This window comes from Fundulus heteroclitus, chromosome 16 (assembly GCF_011125445.2).
Source record: "Fundulus heteroclitus isolate FHET01 chromosome 16, MU-UCD_Fhet_4.1, whole genome shotgun sequence".
Classification (NCBI taxonomy): Eukaryota; Metazoa; Chordata; class Actinopteri; order Cyprinodontiformes; family Fundulidae; genus Fundulus; species Fundulus heteroclitus.
Window position 1 is genome coordinate 26,086,457 of NC_046376.1, and position 27,228 is coordinate 26,113,684.

Genomic DNA, 27,228 nt, shown 5'->3' on the forward strand with positions numbered 1-27,228 from the left:
TGCGTGCACTCTGCTGACGAGCCGTTGCTTGTGGAAACAGCTGGTTGTTTCTGTCAGCGAACTTCTTGCTCGGTCTCGGAAGCGATTTAGCGCGAATAAAAGTTAAAATTAGACTTGAAACCGAGTGAGCGCGGTTCGGGTTGAGCCTCCGCAGCCGTTCCGGCCGAAACCGGGAGATGTCATCCTGTGAGACCCACTTTAAATCCGGCAGTTAGGAGTCAATTAACGACCTAGCTTGTTAGCGGCAGACCACCGACGCTGTTCTCCCCAAAAACTGCTGCCGCTAACTGCTGCTACCCCCCCTCCCCATCACCTCAAGCAGAAAACAAGTAGAGTTTCTGTCGAAGGAGACCAGCTACCCAGCTGCTGAGCTTTCTAACAGTCCGGAATCGGGCTTTTTTTTCTTGTTTTTATTTTTATTTTTTTTTTCCCCAGCATGGCTCATATTCATTATAAGTTCTCCTCCAAACTCAGCTACGACACGGTGGTTTTTGACGGGCCGCACATCTCGCTGGACGACCTGAAGAAGCAGATCATGGGCAGGGAGAAGCTCAGAGCCGGCGACTGCGACTTGCAGATCACAAACGCGCAGACCAAAGAAGGTAAAATGAAGGAATAAAACGATTGCATGTAAAATACGCTTTATTTGTTTATTTATTTACTTTTGCCTCTTGCCAACAGTTAAAATGTAGGTTGACGGTTTGACGTTTTGAACGGAAACACGTGGTTCCCAGCACTGATAACTAATCTAAGGGGAGCTGGCTTCCCGTCACCTCTTTTCATGTGGAGGTGGGGGGGCTCCAGAAAAGTCACGCGTGGACAAAAGAGGTGTAGTGAATGGGCAAACATTCCTGCTGCATTCACGCCTCATGCCCCCTCAACTAAACCGCCTGACCGTGGGTTGGGTCAGCGGTGTCAGCGCTGCCACCCTGCAGGAGATGTTGGTTTAAAAATAGCAAAGGTCTGGACACAGAGAAGAGAGGGGGGGGGGGGGCGACAGTAGTTATGACCAAAAAGCTTAAAAGCAGCCCCAGACATGTGATTTAAAATGAGGAACGCAGTAGAAAAAGGTGCAGATTAAAGCTGATCTGCTTAGTCTTTGTCGGTGTTCTGCGATGGGTTTGGCAATCCGTCGTAAGATCTTTTAATGACTGTTTCCCCTGAAATCACCCAAACACTGGGCAGAGACGCCCTTAAGGCGCAGGAGTTACAACCGAACATGACTGGATTCACAGAGTCCCCTACGCTACGGGTTCTCACGGTGGCGTTCACGTTTCATCTTCTCCTTAGCGATCACCACTAAGGTTGGACTTGGATTTTCGTGTGACAGGGCAACATAAACTAGTGCAGGGGCCTGCAACCTTCTAAAAGGTCTAAAAGGGGCATTTTGCCTTCAGTCCACTTAAGTTAAACTCGTTCAGAGACGCAAATATTGCCTGGCCTTTTGAAAAAAAAAGGGCAATTTGTCATTGATCTACTGTAGGAAATATGTTATAGTTAAAGAAACACCCTTTTGTCTATTTTGAGGTCTAAAAAGAGGATGGACTAGATGTTATTTGTGGATAATAATTCCAATATAATGAAAAAAATATTGATTTTAAAATTAAATGTTACCGGAACTTTCATCATCATTCTGTTGTGAAAAATAAAAGCAATTATTCCAAGAAAAAAACTGCTAAAACCTGCATTTGTTATCATTACATTTAAATATCATAATAAAAATATAAGTTCTAGCCAAAGTTAGTAAGAGCCACTGTGGAAAGTCCAAAGAGCCACTTGCGGCTCCAGAGCCACAGGTTGTAGACCCCTGAACTAGTGTATCGTAGAGCACATTAGAAAGTTATGCATCATTAGCCTTCCATTTGACAACTGTTACACTTTTTGTTCAGTCTGTTCCATAAAGTTTGGGTTTATAACCTGTTAGAATGGGGGGGGGGGGGATGGAAAATATTATTTTAACGAAGGAAATAAGTGTTCACAACTCTAAAATGGAAAAAAAAAAGAGGAGTAGATGGGTGCACAGTTCTGGAATAACGCAACCAAAAAATCCGGAAATCCAGGACTCCCAGGTTCTTCATCAATTTAATCAGGCGTTTTGACTGCATGCTGTTTGTCAACTCGTTACAGAACCAAGATGAACAATGTTTGTATAGAGAATAGAGAGCAGATCAGAAGCCTTGGTTTCATTCTTGGGCACAAACGTGGTTGGATTTTTTTTTATAAAGGTAAACAAAAATACATGAAATAGTTCACTTGTTCACCCAGAAAAGCAAATTTAATAGAACCGATTCTCGTTTCATACCATGTCCCTCATATGTTTTTTTTTTTTTTTTACTGGCACACTTTGAAACAAGCCGGCAGGGCGTGATCTTGCGAATCCAAATATATTCTCAGTTAGTATATTTTGGCACAGCAACCACTCTGATGAATAATTCAAAGTGTTTATAGTTTATTAATTTTGATATGAAATTCTGTTGCTATAAAAAATAAAAAGTAACCAAAATAAAATTTCTCTATTCAAGTTAATTTACTATCACAACAAACATTTTTAGTCATATACAGCCACCAACAAAACTCAATGGCAGTGTATTTTTTTTTTTGTTCAAAATGGAAAGAAAACCACTATAATGTATTTAGATGTAATATTTTTGGCATGCTGGGCTGCACGGTGGTTCTTGCAAGCGCTCTTGCCTTGCATTAAGGAGGTCCTGGGTTCCAATCCTGGGGCTTTTCTGCATGGAGTTTGCATGTTCTCCCCCTGAATCTGTGGGTTCTCTCGGTTCTCCGGCTTCCTCCCACCGTGCCAAAACATGACTCTTGGGTTAATTGGTAACCGTACTCTAAATAGTTGCTCTGTGATAGACTGGCGACCGGCATCGTGGATTCTGACAAAACAAAAGTGATAGCAGCAGCTATGCACCTGCGCTGCCATATTTATTTTGGTTCGGCTGTGGGCTCCGCAGCTCTTGCTTCTGTCACAGCTGTGTGTCCCACCCTAAACCATAATACTGCAACGCGATTGCCCGGTCCCTTTTGATTTGGCCTCGAACAGTTAAGGCGGGAGAGGGACAAGACGGATTCTTGTGTGTTTGTGAACGCAAAAATATCGCAAGAATTCAGCTCGCAGGCAAGCCTAGCAGAGGGAGGCCGGGAATTGGTTGCATATACCGTGCCGCACATGGACATCCTTTAACGTAATTGATAAAATCAGATAAGTGGTCCTAATTTTCTGAGAAGCTCAATTTCAGACTTTATCTGTGGGGCATGATCATCAAAATGAGGCAAAAACAAACACTGGAAATTTATCTCTAAACTTCAATTCAGTTCAAATGAACCGATAAGAGTCACAGGGTTTAAATTCAATTAAAATATGATCAAGACAATTTATTTCACTATTCTATGTAGATGTGCCTGTATTTTAAACCAAACTATAATGCTCAAGTAGAGCTCAAGGGAAGGGTTTACTGGTAACCCTAAGAAACTGAATTTGGGCTAAATATTTCTTTTGACTTTACCCAAATCTGTTTCTAGTGTCAGACGGGTGATATAAATTCATTATGTTAAAAAGTTACATGGGTCTCAAAAATGGCAAAAAGAAAATTGAAACATGAACAAATCTTTTCTCTCTGTTTTCCCATAAATAAATAAATAAATAAAAATAAACACCTGTATCAATCCTCTTTCACCCTCAGAGTTCACGGAAGATTGTCACATCCCCAAAGGCTCCTCTGTCATAGTCAGGAGAATCCCCATCATCGGAGGGAAGTCCAGGTCAAATTCCAAGACCAACCACAAGTAAGGGTGTATTTTCGAGTTTTCCCAGTTCGCTTCCGGGAGAGGAAGCGAAACGTCTTCAACTACGGAAAAACAAGTCCAGTTGCTTTGTTTTTTACCTTTTTTTGGAATGACCATGACCTGGATGACTGAGAATCTTCACCAGCATTTTTCCCAGTTGAATTCTTAACCTGCTGTTTAATGTTGACATCCATGCAGTAGCAGACAACACCCAGCCTTAGCAATCCAACACCTGGCACCTACACGCCTGCTTCTGCATGAGTAATGCTTGGGTCCAGTAAGAGGTTTGCAATGCCTATAATCAGCAGAAGGTTTTTAGAGTAGCATAAAACAAGAAACTGATCGGAAAAGTTCAGATGAATTCACATCAAAACAATGGGTATTCCCTGTTTTTACTTCCTGAGCATGGTTTTGTACAGATGCACAGGTTTGCAGTATCATGTGGGAAAACGGTGGTCATGTCAATTCAAGCAGCACAGCCTTCAAGCTAGTGCTTGCTATGTAACTGGCCAAACATGTCCACTATAAAACACACTTAAGATGCATGTAGTTGGGTGATTTCTCCTTAACTACTGCAGTTCCTAAACCTCGGCACACCCTGGTAGCAGTAAGCTGACAGGACTAGTGCAAATGAATGAGGCCTCTGCAAATGAGCCCTTTCACAAACGTCGTGCTTCTGAGAAAGCCTTTTAAATAAAAGCCTGTTTAGTTACACTGAAGTAAATGGGTTTTCCTAACAGGGTTAAATTTAGATAATTCTAAGTAGGATTTATGGATCGGCTAAGTAGGTTGATGTCAGCAGAAAAGGTAATTCTACAGTAAACAGAGGCAGTTGTTTAGACTGTTCTCCTTAAATGACTCAGGATATTGCTTCAACGGAAAATGGCACAGTAGTTGGAATGATTGCCTCTTTCAACAGAACTGATCTGATTGTTTGCAAGCAATTTTAAACCATAGTTGTTATGCAGTTTTTCGTAGATCCGGTTCTAATTGGAACGGACTCTTCCACTGCATTTTCACGCAGACTCCGACTGCAGGTCTATATTTTTAAGCTTTCTTTAAAATAAAATATTTTTTATTTGCTGATGCTGTACTGCTTGAAAAGTAAAGGGAAGTTGCACTTGACAACATACTTTTCATTTATTTACGGCTTGAAATATTTAAATGTTGTGGTTTTTTCTTTTTAAGAAATGCAGGTAATGGGTAAGTGTAGTGTGATGATATCTTTTTGATTACCTGTTAAGAAACAAACCCATCTGAGCCGTCTTCCGTTGGATTTTGGGAAGTTTAGTACTTTCCAAACTTGGTTAGAAAAAAAATCCCCACTGTGTGGTACTGTCAACTACCTGGAAAAACACAGAATGGACTTTGTGTTTGAGGAGTAACCCTGGAATACTTCCAGTTGATCTGTGCAAAAGGCTCCTAAATAAGCATTCCTGCTAAAGTTTAGATTCATTTATTACCCCTCACCAGCTAAGCAGCAGATTTTCTTTCACTATTGGTAAAATCAGATATGTTCTTTATCTCTATCAATTTTTTTTTTTTTGTAAAACAAAACATTTTTCTGTTTCAGGGAAAGATCAGATGTCCAGATTCCCAATGCCTTTGGATCCCACAGAACAGTATGTAGCCCAGCAAAACTCACCTTCTACACAATGCATGCATATTTTAAAACCAGTAATGTTAAGCTCAATATTATCCTTGAACAAACATACCGGAACTACATGTTGTAAAACACAAAATAAAATGGGCAAATTCTCAAGATTTTCCTCTTCTGTTCCCTTTGGGTTTCTTCAGAAGTCTGTATTCATGTAGGAGAAACGCAGAATGAAGATAATTTATTATCAAGTATGAGCAGCTGTCAGTTTTGTCTTTTGTTTTTTGTAAGAAAAACCGACCTGAACTACAAATAAGCAGACTGAAAAGCAGGGAAGTTTAAGTGGCTGCCTCTTTATTTATTTTTTTGTTAAACTCTCAGCTGTTGTTCAAACAGGCTGCTGCGTCACCAGACACTGGTCATTGTCAGAGCTCTTTCAGTATCTCTGTTTGGGATGTGAGAGCTGCACGGGTGGGTCAGACATTATCATAAAGGCCAGCTATTCACTGCTGATAAACCCAACCGCTGTTTTATGTTAATGGCTGTGCTGACAGCCATCACCTGACAGTTTCTCCCCCACAACTTCAGCCAAAGGCATCAGATCATGCGCTGCTCTAAAATCTTGACCCATTCTCGAGCTGAGCATTTTATGTTTATGTGCATTTTATGTGTTGTTCAGTGAATATCCGCCCAAACAGCTGATATTAGGACAATAGTTGAAAGGGTGATTTGATCACTACCATTCTTTTAACAGGAAACTCTGCACAGATATACTGTAGAATACACGAGTGACAATTTCTCTTCTAGTATAAGAATTTATCAGAAATAAAATGAACATCCAGAGAACACCACTATAGAATGCTGTTTATCTGAATTAACGCTATATTGCAATCAATACATCCTCTCTGCTTGGCTACTGAAACTTAACTAAACTACTTAGGAAAATTAAGATAAAAAGAAAGACACAAAATAAAAACAAAAGGATAAAATAAAAGTGAAATTTTTTGAAAACCATCATCAGTGAATCTTTGTTCACTGCAGATCCAAGTTAAAGAATCTAGAGTTCATGTTAAAGACAGTGGAATGAGGTTATAATTAGCTTAACTAACTTAGAATAGCATTTGATGTGTTCAACCTATTCACAATTCAAATCCTGAGTTAGACAGAACATTATTTGAGGAAATAACATTTTAATGAATGATTTGCTAAATGAAAATCAGTAACCTTTGGAGCTCTTGATTTCTATTAATAATTTTTCTTGGAAATAATTCATTCTTAAATTTGTAATTTAGGAAGCTTGAGGGAACTGTAATGGACGATTGATCGGAAATTACATGTCTGGTTAATCCTGTGGCCATTGTTTACATTAGTTTGAGGCGATAACCTTAAAGGGGACTGTGTGTCACTAATTTGGCTTTTAATTAACAAAAATCAAGCATTGCTTTTATAAATACATATTCTGGGAAAGTCTAATAACATCACATTAGTAATTTATAAATACATAGGTGTCGGAGCATCCACCGGGAGGTGCCATGTTGTGTCACCAATTCTGATTTCAGAAGCCGAAAGGGTCCAAACTTGTCATCCATATGCGTTTTCCCCATTTGTCAGTGGAGGAGTAGAAAACAAGCAAAGACAACCGTAGATCATTCTTTTTGCCTTTTTGCTGTTGAAATGGAGGATTTGCCATACTCTTTGTCCAGCGAGAGAGAAGAGAAAGTAATCAAAAAAGAAAAAGTAGTAATAACCGAGAGAAATAAGTCTATATAGATTACAGCATACCTGAAATGGTTGAATGAACCCCCCCCCCCCCCCCCCCCCCACACACACACACACACACACACACACACACACACACACACACACACACTCCAGCTGATTTGCTGGACAACATGCATCAGGAAGTTGTTCATACGAAATGAAAGCAAGCATTATTTTTAGATGAACTGTAGTTGTGTTTACTTTGTGGTAGTACTAATCTGCCAAGCTAGTAGCACTGTACTAGTGGACATTCGGCGGTAATTGAAAAAGACTTTATGGTCCATTTGGTCGTAATGAGCGGACCGCAAAACACAAACATTAATATTCCTTTGGCGAACTCTGTGTGAACTCCACGCATACAGATACGTGCAGAGCTCAATGTTTACGACCTCATATGCGGTGTCACACTAAACGTCTCGGCCGCAAGAAGTTTTTACATCGAACTGTTTTACATGTGACACCGAGCTTGATACACTGAGCTGCTCTAAGCAGGCGGTCGCAAGGACACACAGCATCACAGTCCCTCTGTTCTCACTGACAGGTGGGAGCCTGCTGGAAAAGAAACGGCTCTAGGTGCTCAGCTAGCTAATCACACATTTTACCATCCGGTCCGCCGCTTTGTCACACAGGCAGATAGTGTGGGAATTGTAGGAATACTACTCTCGACTATGAAAGGTAAAACGTCCAGAGAGTCAGCGCGGAGTCCGCACAGCTCACAGTTTGCGCACAGTACATCCAACTATTTGGTAGCCTTTATGCAGCCCGCGCCCAGAGTACACGCTAGCAACAGTAAACCTAGTAAGTTAATTCAATAGAAGAGCTAAGTTTATTTTGGCCTTATGTTAGAAACAGCTCAGTGTAGTCCAACAACTCTCTCCTCCTGACAGAGTTATAATTCGGTGCACCCTATATGTGGACAAGGACACAAAGACATGTTTATTCACGGTGCGCCTTATAATCTGGTGCGTCTTACGGTCCGAAAAATACAGTACTGTTGTTTTTTTAACTTTATACTCTGACATCTCCACACTGCAAAGAAGAATCCTTTTAATCTCATTGTACATGTATATGACATTGAAAGTATTCTATTCTAGTGCTGGAAACCCAATTGCTTATCTGAGAAAAAGTGGACTGGGTTGGACAACCTATTCAGCTGATGAGGCTTACTTGATATGTAGCTGAATATCTTCATGAAGGTAATAAGAAATGTCATTAAAAGATTTAATGATGCCAGCTGAAGGGAGCATGTAAACATCTAATTATAATGGACCAATTACAGAAAGCTGTGAACCCTATAGGTTAAAGAAGCAATGTTAGAAGTGAACCTGTTTGTGAAAAACAGAAAATTATCTTCCAGATAAATAAGCAGAAAACCAATCTAGCGCTGAACCTGAGATACTTGCTAATGCCCACAGAGTATTCAGCGAAATGATGTGGTCAATGGTATCAAAGGCTGCACTGAGATCAAGTAAAATTATTATGGAGCAACCCCCTTCATCAGACGCTATTAAAAGATCATTATAAACCTTTGAATGAGCCATCTCAGTAGAGTGCAGTGTTTAAAAGCCCTCCTGAAAAAGGCCAGAATCTGAACTGACCTACAACCAATTCTAATAATTTCCCAAGAAAATTAAGTTTTCAATTGGGTCGACGATTGCCATTAAACCTGCCGTCAAGATTGGATTTCTTTAGTGGCGTTACCTCAGTGTGTTTAAAATAGGATGGAACACAAGCTTGCCTCAGTGAGCTGTTAATGATTGACAACAATGAAGGACCAATGTTGGATAGACATCCAGACAAGATGGAGGGAGTTAATATCTCTAAGCAGCAGGTTTGCCAGTAAAAGTCGTGAAATGCAATTGTTGTTAAAGAAGTAAATGACTCCAGGCACTGAGAACCATCAATATCAGGAAAAGACCCTAGGGACATTTTTAGATTTTAGGACCATTACCGTATTTACAAAATTATTAAAACAATGTTTACTGTCATCAGAAAGTAACACAACAAACTTGGTGGATGAGATGCAATACTGTTGATTGTATCAAATACCTGAGGGTTTATTTTTTTCCTGCTACGGATTATGAGATTACTGAATCAAGAGAATCTAGCCTCTTTCACTCTTATTACTCTTATGAGTAAAGAAGCACTTTCAAGTACTTAAATGGACAACCAAACCTGTGGACTTCCACCATTTCTGTGCTTTTCGAGAGGAATGCCAAAAGGCATCGAGTCTGATTGTTTAACCAGAGTAAGCAAGAAAGGAGCTCAAAATTATCAGGAAATTTTAAAAATTAAAAAATAAGAGTTACTGCTGTCTTGAGACACCATTTTCTGGTGCTATTTAGAAAGTCTAATTTGAATAAAATTATCTGTGAATACAGACATATATATATATATATATATATATATATATATATATATATATATATTATATATATATATATATATATATATATATATATATATATATAATATTTTACTACATGCCCTGACCTTGGGGGGAGCGGGCAATTTTGTTGGTGGGGCGCCCCCCTTGTTAAATGGTAGGGGAAACACTGCAATATCCCTAATCTGTATCTAATTCTGGTAAAGTTTTTATTTAGCCGCAATCTTATTACATTTTTATTGCGATGAAAATAAAAATCCCCCAATCCTTTAGCTATAAATGCCATTCCCTCTGTAGTGAGGCTACAGTGAAAACTGCATGATAGGTCAACCTTGAGCTTTTGAAGAAGCCAGCACAAACACACAGGATGGCTTTTTTTTTTTTCAAACGTATTAATCATTTAATAAGAACAAGAATTTCTGCAATGGAGAAATTTGGGTGTAACAGTGGCAAACACACGGACAGTTAAGCAATGCACACAATTATTAGCAATGAGAAAAAAAAGAGTAAACCAGTCCAATCTAATGTTGGTTCTAAAGAAACACCAAGAGTAGAAGATGAGTAAATACCAGAGTAAATGTTGAACAAAGGAAAAACTGTTTGACAGTGGGGAAAAAACTCCAGCCTATATATATAACACACAATAATAGAATAAGCAATATTTACATACTGTATGATAATGCAATATGCATAGTAGTGCAGCAGCATTCATAATTAAGGTGTGTGCAAGTTACCTTAGGGGCGAAAGCAATGCCCAGGAGGCGTTTCCCTCTTCCAGGCTAGATTTTTTTTTTCCTATATTTTTTAGCAATGTTTACTGAATTTTATGCTGTTTATATTTGTGTATCTTGCACAGCCCTTTGGTCTCTGTGCATTTTAAAGGGCCTAATAAATAAATTGGGATTGAAATCGGGTGTAGAAGCAGGGAGGAGTCAAAACAGGCGGGGCAGTGGAACTGCGCCTTTAGGGAGCATTTGGTGTATTCTGTTTGATTTATTTTGAGTTTTTGAACACCCAACTTAGTGTCTTCAAATGTTATAACAGTGAATAACAACCGTCTTCCTTTGTCAGTTTTTATATCACTGCACAGCTGAGTTATCTTGAGTTATCCCACAGAATTTATTAAGAAAACCAAATGCTGCACTTTCCATCATATAGATGCACTCACTCTTGTTGTGTCCTATATGCACAATTACAGGTGTATAATCGTTAATTTAACAAGTCTGGATGTGACACCAAGCTTTAGATATTGTTGCATTGGTTGAAAACTAGGGACTGGGATGTGGAATTATAAACCATGGAGCAGAGAACAATTTAAAGACATTAAACACACATTTTGAAGTAACTTTGTCACAGTTGGATTGTAAGCACTGGCTTGTTTGTAAGAACGATTTATGTATTTATTTATTTTTGTATCTAAAAAAACTTTAATCCAAAAGGGAAATTGAATTTTATTCCATTTATGTAGTTTTATTTGTGATTCACATTTTTTGTTCCAACTTTAACAGATCAATGACTCCAGTTCAACTAGGGCGTTGTCATTTTTCTCCAAGGTATGTTTATTTTCTCCATGTGTATATATATAATCTTTTTGGGGTTTTTTTTTTTTTTTTTTTGGGGGGGGGTGGGGGGGGGGGGTCAATGCTTCAGTTTAAAATAAACAGCAGCAAACCTGACTATTCATGCATGTAGATGCAGTTGGCAAACTTTGCTGAAGCTGATGTCTCAGAAGAGGATAAAATCAGAGCTATGATGAGCCAGTCCAGCTGTGACATGATGAAGTGAGTATTTTCTGTATATATATGTGTGTATATATATATATATATATCTATATATATATATATATATATATATATATATATATATATATATATATATATATATATATATATATATATATATATATATATATATACACACAATTTTTGAAAATGTATCAAAACTTGATATCTCTTTTTAGAGTTCGCTGTGTAGCATGTCCTTCCCCTAATGTTTCCTTTTTTGCTGTAGGATGAGCTCTAAGCTTGGCCCTGTCCTTCCAGAGAACTACGCCTGTTATCGCTGTGGCAACACCGGACACCACATCAGGAACTGTCCCGTGAGTGTGGTAAGTGCACGCCATGTGCTCTCCCTTCACAGACCCAGATCTCAAATGTTTAAGGTTATGTCTGGCAGATTCACATATTATTTGAGATTTTAGAAGCCTTTTTGTTCCATCTAACTCTATGGCGTTCTTCCACAGTGTATTTTTTTATTTATTTTTTTATTTGATCAACCAAAGGAATGCAGCTGAAATTAGCCTCAGCCGTGCACTTAAAATTGCACAGTAATAAAAATATGTATACCAATATTCCTGGCCAGTCAACAGGAGATATGTTTAGAAAAGTTAGAACATTGCCCTAATTATAGAAGCAAATTATTTTAACCCATATTTGCTTTTTTATTTAAAATAGGCTATCAGGCTCACCTGAGCACACCTGAAAGTGTGTTGATAGCACTGTTGCTGTAGCTGTGCAGACAGTAAAATGCTCGAACCCCTTGAGGTCAATTAAACGGCTGCGGGTAGACCTCAGAGGACTGTCTGTCGAGTGTCGGTCTTAGGCATAATGGTGAACCTTCAATTCTGCTCTAGCTTAATGACCAATTAGTTTTAACCAGCAACAGCTTCGAGGGGCAGTAGCCCCTATAGTAGCGTTTTCTTATGGTATAGTCACTTTGAAAGGCTGTGGTTGATGAGGAGCTGATTGTAACCTCCCTGTTACGGTTTGTGAAAGAAATTAATAATAAAAAATGCTTTCTGCCCAAAGAAATTGGTAGAATTCTGATTACGCATTAAAACACAAAAGGAAAAATGGAGAAAAATGTTTTGATTGGGGCGGGGGGGGGCACAGTTTATGCAGCAATCAATCTACATTAACACTCCAGAAACCATTCCAGTGCATTCCAGACATCAGGCCTATATCTGACAGTTTGTTTATATTGTTCACAAAACAATAGTGGACTTTACAGTATCTCACAAGTGAGTCCACCCATAATTTTTTTTCTTAATGTCATTTTTCGAGACAATACAGAACTTTGCTTCAATGAAAAGTAGTCAATGCACTGATTGAATAACAGTATAAAGCTCAACACACAGCCAAAAATGTCTAAATCACCGACAACAAAATATACTTTGCTTTTCAACAACAAGCCTTGTATGATGCCTTGTAAAAGAATGTGTTTGACTGCAGGATAAAAATTTTGAGGCTCCCCCAAGGATAAAGAAGAGCACAGGAATCCCTCGTTCCTTCATGGTTGAAGTGGACGATCCCAATATTAAAGGAGTCATGCTGACCAGTTGTGGGCGTTATGCGATTCCTGCCATAGATGCGTGAGTGTGAATCAATGTGTCACTTGATCTGTTTTTTGTTTTTTCAGTTTAAAATATCAGGAAGGTCTTTTTGTGCCATTAAAATAAGTTGGTGACAAGTGTGGGATAAATACTTGTGCTTTTTCCCTTTTTCATGGTCACAGTGAGGCGTACGCTGTTGGTAAGAAGGAGAAACCTCCTTTCCTTCCACAAGAGAAACCTAAATGTGAAGAAAAGGAGGAGCCTATACCCGATGAACTCCTATGCTTAATATGCCGTGACCTGCTGAGTGATGCTGTGGTCATCCCCTGTTGTGGAAACAGCTACTGTGATGATTGTGAGTTCTTGTCTCGTGCACATATGCTCATTCTGTACTTACAAACGGAATAACTTGGCTGTAACTTTACCCACAGCGCAGGAACCAGCTGGTCTCCCTCAACCTTATCGAAACCCACTAAACCTTTGCTTTGAACAGTTTTGTAGTTGGTCTTTTACTTTTGAACATCTTTGTCTTCCCCAGGTATTCGAACCACTTTGCTCGAGTCAGAGAACCATGTGTGCCCTACTTGTGGCCAATCAGATGTCTCCCCTGATACCTTGATAGCCAATAAATTTCTCAGACAGGTAAATTAACAGACAATATTGCTAAAATACTTTAATCTTGCTGTTAGTCTAGGCTTACTAGATATTTTCTCTCTACTATGCTTACATGTCACAATAATTTGTCTGGTTTTCTAACACTCAATGCAGGCTGTTAACAACTTTAAAATAGAACAAGGCTGCAGCAAAAGCCAGAGGACGCCGTGCGTCACAGCCCAGTCTCAGAATACAACTCCTAAAGCGAGCTCTGTCCCCACCGTGACCCCTTCCACCATCGGGAACAAGATCAAGAAACCTCTCCAGTCATCCTGCACTGAGCAGGTAAAAAAATGTACCTAGAGATAAAGTTTCACGTCTGTATCCTGCTCAATTCTGATGCTTTAATTGTTTGTTTAAACACTAAACTGGTTGTCTGAAGTTTTTTTTTTTTTTCCCCATTATATTAACGCTTGTCTTATTTTGTTTTTAGGAGTCTCCCGTAAACAAGCCTATAGCAGACAAATCCCCACCGTTATCACAAAGCACCGATTGCCCTCCTACAACCCCAGAAGCTGCCCCTGTTGGGAACTCACCTGAGAACACTTCTCCCCAGCCTGAGCAAAGCCATGCTGTGACATCCAACAAGTATATACTCACGCATAGACATAGATGATGAAGGACAGAACAACCAGTTTTTATATAGTATATTGGTTGTTTTCATGTTGGCCAAGCAGTGATTTCAGTGACTCATTATTTATGGATAAGGGTCAGTGCCCCATTGGATGGCTGTTTTTTTATTATTATTGCTTTGTTGCTAGTTTTTATTATGTCTCAAAAGATTTCTGTTATGTTGTATTGTTTTTATTGCATTTTATTTAGTTATTTTTTGTGAGATGGCTATGGAAGTTAATTGCTACTTTTTTTTTCTCTTGGGTAACAATTTCCAGGTTGATTTAATCATATTTTTTTATGGTTATTCTGCCCAAAGACACAATAATGGCCCGTTTACAGTTTAGTGGTTGAGATCACAAGATTTTTCTTCAAAATATGGTATTTCAAAGAGTTAATTAAGTAATTATTTTCAAGCAAAGAGAAATACGCCCACAATGTGACAGGCCCACTGTACTTAACTTTGAGCATGAGGTGTCTTTCCACATATCCTTTGTTTCATGTCATACATACTTGAATAACTCGAGCTTTCCATCTGACCAAAGCACATAATTCTAGTTGTACTTTAAGCACAGATTTGCGAAGTTCAGGTGTGAAATTGTGATGTTGGGACCCAAAAGCATCCTCTTTCTTTGCGTCCTCTTTCTTTAGGTCACTCACACTCGGTTGGCATGTTGATGGTTTATTTTTTTTACAAATGGTTATTTAGGAGACTCCGTGACCCCCGAGATGGCGATTTTACTTTAGTTCTCTGACGCTGATCTTACGACATGTTTTTATCTTACCTTCCTATCTTCCTTACTGTGCATGCTGTCAGGATAAATATAAGTCCTTATCCATCAATCTGACAGGTGGTTAAAATAAATGGTCCTTCATGACATTTCCTATTTCCAAGACGGAGGGAAAAAAGTTATTAATTAAAAAGAAGTTCCTGAAAAACTATCACCTTGTATAAATTTAAATAATTATTTGTTTTGAATGGTTTGTAAATAGTCATCAATCACTTGAGAATTTGTTAAATATTTATTTCCATTTCCACTGAATAAATGTTCCCTAAAGTTTGGATCTTTGAAAATGCTCTTTGATAGGCTATGATACTGGAATAAACAATGGTAATCCCAATAAATAAATAAATAAAAATATAGTGTTCATATGATGCTGATGACTTTTTTTTTTTTGTTTATTTTCTTTTAACTCAGTGAGGAATCAGAAAAGACGGGGGATGATTTAGAAGCCATTACACCATCTGACCCGATTTGTGACAAAGATTCCACTGATGCTCCATCCCAGCTGACTCCACAGGTCAGGAGACCCATCCTCAAAATGCACAACCATACTACATCTGTTACTAATAAAGCTTTACGCTCCTGTCTGCTCAGGTAAACTCTATGGAGGCGACAGAACAGCTTCAGGCCGTCTGTGTGCAACAAACGCAATTATCTATTGGTCAGTCACTCTAACAATTTTTTTTTTTGCTCTTCCTGTAATCTTATATCTTATTTTTCTGTTAATTAGTAATTAGATTAAATGGATATTACACAGTGCTCTCTGCTTTGAGTGGTATTATATTTTCATTTTAATCCACAGATTCAACCACAAGACTCTCTGGATCATCAACCTCCAGGGACAGGTAAGGCCATATGTGCTTAAGAGCATGTTTGGTTTTGATTCTGTCCTTTTCCTTTGAGTCTGACGCCTTTGTACTCTGCCCCCAGCACCTGCTCAATGTCCACCTATCCTGCTGGAAGCTTGACTGAATCTTGCTTAGAGCAGTGTAGAACGTCCTCCTCTTCATCATCATACTCTTCATTACCAGCCACACCTTCGCCTCTCTTTCCCTCCCCTCCTTTTCACGCATTTATTCCAACCCAGCAGCCTCTCGGCACTTACCTCCCCGGATACCCGCCGACCACACCCGCCTGGAAACTGCCGGTCCCACCTGGAGCCCCAATCCCGTCCCTCTGCTCCTCCTCTTCCGCATCCACCATCCCTGTTTTAATCCCCAAGGAGTGGTACAGGTTTCAGAGAAAGAAAAGAGAAAGGTGAAGTAAATTATGTTTCATACCTATCCCAAGCAGCCACGTTTAACAATGTTAATTTCTAAAGCAATTCAGGGATGCAGTACTGTGCCTGGTCCACTCATTTTTAATAACTCCTCTTACTCAGGACCATCGATATCTTTTAAAATCTATTGCCAGATCCAATTTTTCGAAGAATTTTAATGTTTTATATATATATATATATATATATATATATATATATATATATATATATATATATATATATATATATATATATATATATATATATATATATATATATATATATATCTCCTAAAAGCAAAAGATGCTCTTGGAAGATACTAATTTATTTGGTCTATTTTGAAAAGAAGAAATTTAAATGCATCCCAAATGATTTACTGTATAGCTAATGCCATTGTAGCAGAAAAATAAAACTGAATAAAAGATTGATCAAACATAACACAGTTTTGACTTGTATTAAAGTTAATTCTCAGAATCTTCTGTAGAACGGATCAAGATCATTTTAAATATAGTTGGTCCCCATATAGAGCAGCATGCCACGATCAGTATTTTTATTTTTTTATTTGAATTATTTTTTTTAAATCCAGATAAAATCTACCCCTCCTTGTAAGCAAGCTTCCAGGTGCACGTCTGTGGTGACGTCACAAAAGGTGTATTACAGAGGAGCAGTCATTTTAAGTATGTTCAGTTGTATTTTTTGCAGAATTTATAGCTGCATGTGGATGCAAATGCAGTTGCTCCAGAACATTTTGAAAGTTGCTCATCCAATTTTCTTTAGAGGCTGGACAAACTAAATTTCCTCTAAAGTTTGAAATGTCACTAATAGATCATTTGGTTTCTGTGGGTTGAGTTTTGGGATTCTGGTTTGAATTAAAATAACTACTAAATAAGTTCAAAGGTTGAGTATTGAACTCTGACTGTTTGATGGGCTGTTTGAGATAAGAACTGGACTAAAGGTAGTTCCCTCCACAATGTTGTTTTCCAACAAGATGAGCAGTTTTGCTCATTCACCTATTTACTGACTGACACCGTTTGATTGGGACTTAGTGTAAAGCACTAGAAAAGGTACGGTCTATTTATCACTTATTCACCGTGTGGGCAGATATTCCAGGAGGAAAGATCAGACTGAAGTCACGTCCCCTCTCTCAAATTTTTTACTTCATAGAGATTTTAGGTTTGGAGATGATGGCTTTAAAATGAGGATTATAGTACTTTTTCATGGAACAAAGAGTGCAAAACCTCTACTGGAAGGACCTTTTGACTTAGCGGTCACCAAACAGTTAAGAAATCATTATGCTGGAAAGAGCACTATATGCTAATGTGTAAATTTTGTCTGAGATTGTCATAGCTCTTTAAAAGACATTTAAATTATTTCTACTGGAAACAGAATTTTTAAACCAATACTGAAAACGGTTCCTGTATATATTCTCACTTCTCTCGCACACAGATCACCTCACAAACAGTCCTTCTGTCACTCTGTTTCAAAGTCCTCCAAATCTAAATCTTCCCGCTCCTACTCTGGATCATCCAGTCGCTCTGGATCCCGCTCCCGCTCCAGATCCAGGTATTTCTTTCTCCTGCTCCGTGAGAGTTGTTTTCTTCTGTTTACTTTATATTTACTGAATTTGTATAAAATGTCAGATTGTGAAGGATTACAGATGCTGATGATCTTCTAAAAACAAACTTATTATCTGTAAGCCAAATCCTGTTTGTTGTTGTTGTTGTTCTAGGTTCTCATTTTCCTTTAGTTTTGGAAATTTTATTTTGTAGCAAGAGTGTGCTTTAACTGAGTGGATATTTTTAATGGATCACTTTAGCAGGACAGGCCCAGACTGTCAAGGTACTTTGGGTCTTTTTAGTAATATATTTATTTAATATAAATTATTTTAAACACATGTTGACAAAATCCTGTTCTTTGGTCTCCTGTTATCCTTTAAGAGCCACTATTACTATTTAGATAAATTAACATTTTTCCTGTAATACAGTTTTCATGTGCTGGTGAAACATTTGGATCACATCTAATGTGAATATAATGAAGTTCCACAAGTGTGCCATAAAATGCAGTGAGTTTTTTCAGCCTTTTCAGCATTTTAGAAAGCTTAAATAAGTGGGACTTCCAGAAAGTCCCATTTCTTAGTTTAAAAAATAATAATCTTTTCATTCTTTTGAAAATTAAATACTTTGAATCTACAGAGCAGCAGCTGTATGGCCATTCTATCCAAAGCACACCCCAAAACAATCTACAACCTTCAAAGCCAGATCAAGTATTAAAATGTTCATGCTTTAATGTATTTTTCTAGTTATCTAGTAGTTAAAGGAAAGCAACACACTAAAACCTATCCTGGTGTACAATAATCCAACTGTGCCTGGAGCGCAAACCTGCCTGCTGCGCACCTCTGCCAATTTGTCAATATTTATTCCTCCTGTTTCTAAAACTCATACCGTGAAACTTGCTGTTTACCTGGTTTTCTTCTGAAAGCTACAGAAACGGCAAAAGGCCCGGCAGTTGTAGCGTCAGCTTTATTTAGCGCTGCCATGGATGTGGGTGCAAAGTTAAAAAAAATAAATTTAAAAAAAGCACGGTGTTTTAGCATCATTTTAAATGCAGTCGGAAGTAACTGTCTCTGGTGCCAGTGTTTGGACAGGTGGTACAGGATGCCTGACCCAGTATTACTTAAGACGTAAAATCTAAAGTTTAGGTCTTGGTCTCAACTTCCATGTCTTGACTTTTGACTCGAAACTTGAATGGAAGACTTTTGACGTGCAAAAAGAATAACCTGATCCCACCTCTGGTCCTGGGTGCTTTAATGAAACCAGTTCAATAATTGGTTACAATGTGAATTAGCAAGCTTTAAAGGCGCTGTTAGATCCGGTTTGAAATTTGTCGAGAGGTACAGATCTACAATGCTACTTTTCTCTTCCATCCTGAGTCTATTCCATAAGCTAACAATTAAAAATAAAAATAAAAAAATTCTAATTACCATTTAAAATCTTTTTGCTTTCTTTTTAATTGATCTTAAACAGAACTGTGGTCATCTGTGAAACGAGTCATGACGAGATGCACCACATTTAGGTTTTTGTGGGCTTTTTCTTTTTCTGCTTTCTATAAAACTTTGGTTGCTGATACTGACTGTTAAGCAGATATTAGAACAGAATTCTAGTGTATTCTACTGTATTTTCTAGTTTTCAAACTATTTTGGTACTAGATAAATCCCGTTGTGTAAGCAAGCGATTACTTGCTAAAGGACAGTGTCTTACTTTGCTAAAATAGACAAAATGATTTCAAAGTTCACGGTTTCAACTGTTTTTAGCATCTTAGCTATTCGTGCAGCTAGCATTCCTGAAACAGCATTGTCTGTGTCCAACAAAACTTTTTCTTTTTTGTTCTCAGACATCGGTCTCCTTATTCATATCACAAAGACTTCCAAGGCCACTCTAACCCCTCCAGGTCCTTCGGCTACAAACGTCCTCGCTCTCCCACCCCGTCCTCCTCCTCCTCACCTCTGAGTAGTTCTCACCGTCGATCCAAGTCGTCTTCGGACCGCAGCCGGAAGAACCACCACCACAGCAAGAGGTCGGCTTTGAGCAGCCACAGCTCAAAGAAGCGAGGGGAGCGCTCATCCAGGGACGCAAGAAAAGCCTCGGGTTCTAGCGGTTTAATTGACATAAGTGGCCTGGAGCTGGAGAGGCAGCACTACCTTCAGTGGAAGAAAGAGTACCAAGAATGGTACGATAAATATTTCAGCAGCTACATCAGCCAGTTTCACCAGCTGCCTTTCCCTCCCCCTCCTCCTCCACCGTATACTCAGGACTGTTTCTACCTAAAACAGGGGGGAGACTCTGTCAGGAAGGAAAATGGCTCTCCTACATCTGAGGAATCATCATGCAGTCGCTCTCCTCCTTCTCATTCCTCGAATGACGATCCCTCCCCAATGTGTCATCCCTCAAGTGACAGCTGTTCTTCCCCTAAAGCCAATGGCGGCCATTCTTCCCCCTCTCGTTCCCCAAATGACGGACCCCCCACGCCATTAGAAGTCCCGGTTCAGTCAAAGGATAACACAGAGTGGGTCACCGAGAAAGATGGCAGTCTACCAGACCCTCTAACAAAGAGCAGCGAGGAAGTAAATCTGATAGAAACGATAACGGATGACAATCCACAATTAAAGTTAGAAGACTGTAGACCCTTGAAACATGAGCAAGAGAGTAATCTAGAGAAGTCTCCATCCGCTGATTCTTCAGGCCCCATAAACGTTCTCAGGCAGAGCTGCAAGAACGGCTCAGCAGCACAACACAAAGGAACCTCGAGTGATTCCCTAAAATCAGCCCAACCTCCTCTGAAACCAAATCAACCCTTAGACAAAGAAAAAGAAAAACCCAAAGAGGACACAAACGTGGAAAGAGGGCAGGGGTTGAAAAAAGGCAGAGCTTCAGACTCTCGTCAAAGCAGGGAGAGAGAACCTAAAGTAAAACCCAGCAGAGATTCAGGTAGGTTAGGCACAGAAGTACTTCAACACCCCGAAGGCAGAAAGACTCCTGACTCAAAATCAGAGCGGAACAAGAGGAGAAAAACACAGGATGAGGAGAGAAAAAACAAACAGAAGGATATTCCTAGCAAGACTAAAAGTAGCAAACGCCCCCAACCTAAAGCTCCACAACAGCCCAAAAGCCTTGAACGGGAGTCCCCGAAGCTGTCTGACAGAAAAACACAAAGAACTGAGAAGAAGAAGGAGTGCAAAGCATCGCCTCTTACTAAAAAAGACATTTGGGAAGGAGGGATAAAGGTGATTTCTCAGAAGAAGATAAGCATCAATATCAACTTGGATGGGAAAAGGAAGGACGAGTGGAAGGAGCAGAGCTCTTCTAGTTCGGGGATCTGTACTCTAGAAACAACCGAGCTGTCTGGTGTTACAGAGGAGAAGGTTGAGAAAGAAGATACAAATACAGAAGTGAACGGAGAAAAAGAATCAAGCCCTGGACCGTTATCGCAAGAGAAGCTAGTATCTTTCTTACAAGAGATAAGAGAGTCAGGGAACAAAGCTGCCCCCAATGTTGACAAGGAAGACGTGTCTCTGAAAATCCCTAGAAAGGAAGAAAAGGAGGGGAGGGCAAACAGGAGGGAGGAGGAGGACTTGGATTTATGGCACTGTGCACTTAAAGGACTGGAGGGCAGGCGGGCGAAAACGGGAGAGGAAGAGGCGGCAGAAAAGGAAAAGGATGGCAGCAGAGACCACAAGATGGTCCCAGCACAGGTAGACAAAGGCAATGCAGGCAGAGAGCACCAAGGTGAAGCTCAGAAAGACGATGGCGCACTGCGGTCGAGCTCACAGAGAAGCAAAAAGAAAAAACTCCATGATCGACAGGATGACGCTTCAAAACGCAGCAGGTTGGCATTATTCTGAGCTTCTTCCAACTTTAACTTCATTACTTGGAGTCAAAACATTAGACCTAATCAGCCGTTTCCTTTAACCTTGTTATATTACCGGTTGGCTGTTCCTCAGATGAAGTGATCTTACAAAAGTGTTTATACCCTTTGATCTTTTCTCATTTTGTCACATTAAAACTACTTTCATGTGTTAGATTGGGATTTAAGATCTTAAATTAACACAAAGGAACAAATCTTTGGAAATTGGATGGGCAGTGATGAGAGGACATCGTTTACAAAATTTTACACATATGGATACTTTTTCTCCAACTGATACTGATAGGAGTGTACCGCCCTGGTCTTCGTGCGTTTTGTAGATTTGGTAAAGGCCTTATGACAGTGTCACTCGACATTCTTCGTGGGTGGCACTGCGCGGCTTGAGGGCTATTCAATCTTTGTATGCCCAAAACGAGAGCCGTGTCCACATTCTCTGCACAAAGTCGAGCCTGTCCCCCGCGTGCGTTGGCGTCTCCCATGGCTCCCCATTGCCATCGATAGTTTGTAGTGTCTGTGGACACACCGTGGAGGGGTGGCTATCAGCTTTGGGAACCTGAGGATCTCATCTTTGTGTTTTGCAGATGATGTGGTTCTTTTGGCTTCTTCAGGTAATGAGCTCCAGCGTGCACTGGGGCGCTTTGCTGCTGAGTCAGAAGGAGCTGAGTTCACAGTCAGCTCCTCTAAGTCTGTAGCTGAAAAAAAGGTACCCTGCCCCCATCTGGGTTGTGGGTCAGTCTCTGCTTTAAGCAGAGGAGTTTGAGTATCTTGATGTCTTGTTCATGAGTGATGTTGGGATGGAACAGGAGATGGACTGATGGATAGGGATCGGTTTGTGTGCAGTAATGCGGCCGCTTCTGTTGGACTATTGTGTTGAAAAAAGAGCTAAGCCAAAAGGCAAAGCTCTGAATTTACTGGTCGGTCTACAATCCGACCCTCACCTATGGTCATGAGAAATTAATTTTGACCAAAAGAGTGAGATTCTGGATACAAGTGGTCAAAATGAGCCTCTTGTAGAAGGTGGCTGGACTCGGCCTTAGAAATAGGATGAAGAGCTAATGGTCATGGGGAGCTTAAAGTAGAGCCACTGTCCTGGTGCAGCTCAATGATCCAGGTCATAAAATCCCAAAAATAATTGAGTAGCTCTGGACGGGTTCTTTGTTGTTGAAATGTTTCATCTCCTCCGAGAAACTTCTTCAGTCCTAGTTACTAACAAACTCAGCAGCCATCGGAGTCCAAACCAGCAGTTGGTAGCCTGATGTTCCTCTTTTGCACGTCAGCAACCAATTTTGATCGTTCCAATTAACTCGTTGAGCCGCCGTGCAAAGGTGCTGGTTAAAAGGCAGAGTTTATCAGTAATCCTTCAGACTGAAGACATTTCTTTGAGAAGAGACAGAATGTTTCTGCAAAGACAAACCTGTCCTTTCTTGAATTGGAGCCACTGTTTCTCTACATTAAAAAGAGTCTGAGGTGGTTCTGGCATCTGATCATGATGCCCCCTGGGGGCCGGAAGCAGACTTTCCCTACTGGGAAACGGATAAGAAATTGTGTCATGTTTCTCCATTTCCTTCCCCTTCACAATTGTGCACTACTGTGTTGGACCAACATTAAAGTTTGTGGTTTTAAAGTCTAGCAGTAGCTCTTGTCACACCGTACAATGGAATATGCTACACTATGAAATGTGTTGCTACAGCAGAAAGTTCTGACAGGTGTCAGTCCAACAGTATATTAGCTGTTTATAATGATAATGATCACATCTGTACTTTTAATGGTCGCCGTAGTTAAGACCAACAAAGCTGCACACCAGTAACAGAAAGGCAACGTCTCCTCTCATTTACCACCTGCTCAGCCCCGGCACCAAACACATGCGCAGTAGGTTACATACAACTTGGCACTAACAAGTTTTATGCAGTTTATTTCAGACATTAGGATGAGAAAATGGAGAGGATTACTAGGAGGGAAAGCAGATGGTAGAAACAACTGTGGCTGAGAAAAGAGGACAAGACTGAGAGCTCTGCTCCAGTAAGAGAGGTTCTGATACCACTTGGTATTTGTTCTAGGTTGACAGAGATCCAACAGAATAGTTTATCTGAGATGATCAATCTTTGTACAGTTTCAACCTGGTTTAACATGACGATGTGAAAAAGTTCAAGGGGTGTAAATATTTTTCTGAGACACTACATTTTATTTATTTATGGTTGTTTTAAATGCATTAAAACGTCTCTAACCAACAGCTGTGGTACTGAAGGGAGCCAGGAGACTACAGCAGGGGGCAAACTACTGGAAGAAAAACCAAAGGGTCAAGCTAAAGTCCCGCAGAACGAACCTACACAGGCGAGTCTGCAGGTAATATAGTGCTTTATTTTTTTCTGTATGGGAGAAGCAACAAGTTGGTTCTCCTGAGTCGGTCCATTCAGGATTTATTTTATCCTGTTGTGTTCAGTGTGATGCGTAGAAACATGTTCGTTGACTCTGGCAGTTTTAAGGTAGTTCCTGATCTTGCAGACTTCAATCTGCTTTTAAATGTTCAAGATGATGAATAAGTCACCGCAGCAAACCTAAGTGCTATCAACATTTCTGCTGTGTGGAAGTTGGTACTGCAGGTACCACATGCATCGTTTGTGTTTCTGCCTTCATTTTTAAGTAAGTTTCTAGACAGGAAACTGCTTTTCACAGAGGCTTACCTGCCATTTATTCAGGCTGCTACTTTTAAAAAGGAGCGAGTCTTCTCCAGATAACAGGAAGGTTGAACTTATTACAGCAACGGGCGGTCTTTTAGAAACTTCAGAACTAAGGGGGAGAGTTGCCATTTCTAGACGTTCTACACAGCCCCCTTTAATTTTTTTATTGCAAACAGTTAATTTAAGACGCTAAAGACTGTTTAAAATGCCAGTTTTTCTGTTCGACCAGTTTTACAGAGCTGTGAAAGTCTGACCCAATATAAATACTCAATGACTGATCTCAGTAAGGGAATGAATTTATCATAACAAAGCAATAAGTCAGTGTTTACCATGTAATATTAATGTGGCATTTTTGTTAATTATGTGGAATGGTTCTTGGAGGAAAAATAAGAAAAAGAATGTATCATGCCACATTTTTATTAGTTTAACCTTCATACAGGTTGTCTCATTGAGATCAAAGATCTCATTTACAAGGACTTGTTTTGATGAAACTAAAATAACAAAAGGGTTACAAGGACAGTAGCAAAACGTATAATTAAAACGTTTAATTCAAACGAAATAAACCAATAAATATGATTTTTAAAAAGAGCAAGTTTTGTTGGAGGATTTCTCCATTTTACGTAAAGTTAAGTATTCATTTTCCCAGAGGACTGAACAGGGATAGTTGTAGATGCTGCTGTAGGGACTTCCAGGTTGATGAGGCAGCGTAAGAAAATCCCCTTTCCCCAAGTTCTAGTCAGACTGACGGACCGAGCGAAGTGTGCGGCTGGACTGTCTAAGCAACAGGTTGGTTGATAAATAAGAACAATCTAGGAATAGCTTTAGGGATGAAAATGTACCAATGACTGGTTTTACAGATTGATGATGCCATCTAACCTGAGAATAGAAACTCACTAGGAATATAGATTCTCTTCCCTCTTTCAAGTCACAGCTCAAAGCACGTCTGTTCAAACCGGCTTATTCGCTTTAATGTAGGTTTTAACTATCATGCTAAGCTTGTTTACTGACTTGGTATGTTAATGTTATATTTGCTTGTTTTTCTCTGTAAGGTAACCTTGGGGTTTTGAAAAGCGACCCTTAAATAAAATGTATTTTTATCGATACTATTAGCTGTCACTAAACTATGTGCAACAGACATTTTGACCGCATCTTTTAGAATACAAATAATTTATTGACTTTGGAAAGTCGTGAATTTTCTTTGCTACCATAGACGAAAATAGCAAGATTGTTTAGGATATTTTCCACATACAAAACAAAATCTGTTCTGTACAATTCACGTTTGACTTCTTTGAATTCAGGTACCTCACTCGAAGTGGGAGAAAAAGGAAAAAGAGGGGACAAAAAAAGAAGTGAAAGCGACTCAGCCTAAGGCATCAGAGACGAGGACCGACGCCGAGTCGGTGGGAGACAATGAACAGAAGAGTCTCAGATCAACGGAGACAGGGAGAGACGGGAACAGGGTGACCGTGGGAGGCAGAGACCAGGAGAAAGAGAGAGTCTCTGCTTCGTCGGGGTCATGCTCTGGTGTGGCTCCCTCTTGTGGCAGCGAGAGGGACAAGGGGAAAATGAAGGAGAATGAAAGACGAAGAGGGAGCGAGAGGTCAACGCACGGATTAAAGGAAGAGGAAACGAGGAGGGACTGGGATCCCCCAGTGTTGAAGAGGAATCTGTCCTCGTCTCACTCCTCTCATTGGTCAGTTTCAAATGTCACAGACAGGGGGGACCTGCTGAGAGAGACTCTCCAGAGTTCTTCTTGCCACAGTAGAAAATCCTCCAAATCTACCCATGTGCCTGATCAAAATGCACCCAAAAGACACAGAGAGGCATCTCTGGACTTTAAGAATAAAGACAAAGAGCACGACTTTGACTACAATTACCACCGTCCAGCTGGGGACTACAGTTATAAAGACAGAGCTGCAGGAAGTGAACACTCCCGCCCCGTTTACAGCCACGGTAGGGACAGAGGCACGCACTCCTTTGAGCCGCCCGGTTTTACCGATTGGGAATTAGTGCAAAGCAAAAGCAGAAGTGAGGGCAGGGGACAGAAGGGAGAGAAGCTCGGAAAGGAGAAGAAACCTGTGGGAGAGGGCAACAGGGAGAGAGAAAATGCCGAGGCGATGGGCGGCCAAGGAGGTGGAGGCTGGAGGGAGGAAAAGGCCCAGAGACTGGAGGAGCGACGCAGATCCAGCAGCAGCAGCGGCAGCAGCGTCCGTTCATCGGCGAGCCGCAGGAGCAGCAGGGATGAGCAGAAGGAAGGGAAAGAGGCACACTACTATTAAGACGTTGCCAAGCCGGAGCCGCACAAAAGCGATGGAAACAGTCTGCGAGCAGCAACGATGAGGAAGAGCGAAGGACAGCCCCTGCTCTGTTACATTTTCTTTACTGTGAGACAAAAAATACTTGAATGATGTTTTCCTGACCAAAGTTAATTAATTCCAATACATTTTTTTTTTTTTTATATAACCGGGGTACTTTCTGCATCACGTTAAGATCTGTCACATCTGACATGCATCAACCCAAATGCTCGCAGACAAAATGTGAAGGAAAGCACTTTAGACATGATGTGGAAAAAAAAGATGCGTTTAAAAATCAAATGTCAAGACTCTTGACATTACTTGGATTACTTGGATTTACGCATGCTTGACACGCTGACAACCAGCAGCAGCTACGTTATGTACGAACAGAACCTGTAGCGTTCCACCTGGAACGACAGGAAGTGGGGGGGGGGGTTATAATTTGCCTCACACGGGGGTGCCAGTAGACGACTGTCAGAAAGAAGTGGTGAATGACTCAGAACACATACTGTGAATATTTATGATTTCCACCCTCTGTGTGATTTTTGTTTGTTTTTTAATTTTATAAATGTTAAAGATTGCTGCTGAATTGATAAATAATTTAGAAAAGAGAGGTCTACAGTTTTCTGTGTAGAGGAAATAAAAGAACTATACTTGCA

The 27,228-nt window shown here is 40.0% G+C and overlaps 1 protein-coding gene across 1 annotated transcript; it reads left to right on the forward strand.

The window, feature by feature from the left end:
- On the forward strand, positions 1 to 27,228 carry rbbp6 (retinoblastoma binding protein 6). The gene is made up of 19 exons (XM_012873108.3): positions 1 to 602; positions 3,693 to 3,795; positions 5,369 to 5,417; positions 11,048 to 11,092; positions 11,232 to 11,320; positions 11,550 to 11,646; positions 12,770 to 12,909; positions 13,053 to 13,225; positions 13,409 to 13,512; positions 13,639 to 13,809; positions 13,958 to 14,112; positions 15,336 to 15,438; positions 15,516 to 15,582; positions 15,724 to 15,766; positions 15,852 to 16,178; positions 17,626 to 17,742; positions 19,570 to 21,561; positions 23,829 to 23,940; positions 25,574 to 27,228. The coding sequence occupies exons 1-19, from the start codon at positions 437 to 439 to the stop codon at positions 26,552 to 26,554; spliced, it is 5,034 nt and encodes a 1,677-aa protein (XP_012728562.2). The 5' UTR covers positions 1 to 436; the 3' UTR covers positions 26,555 to 27,228.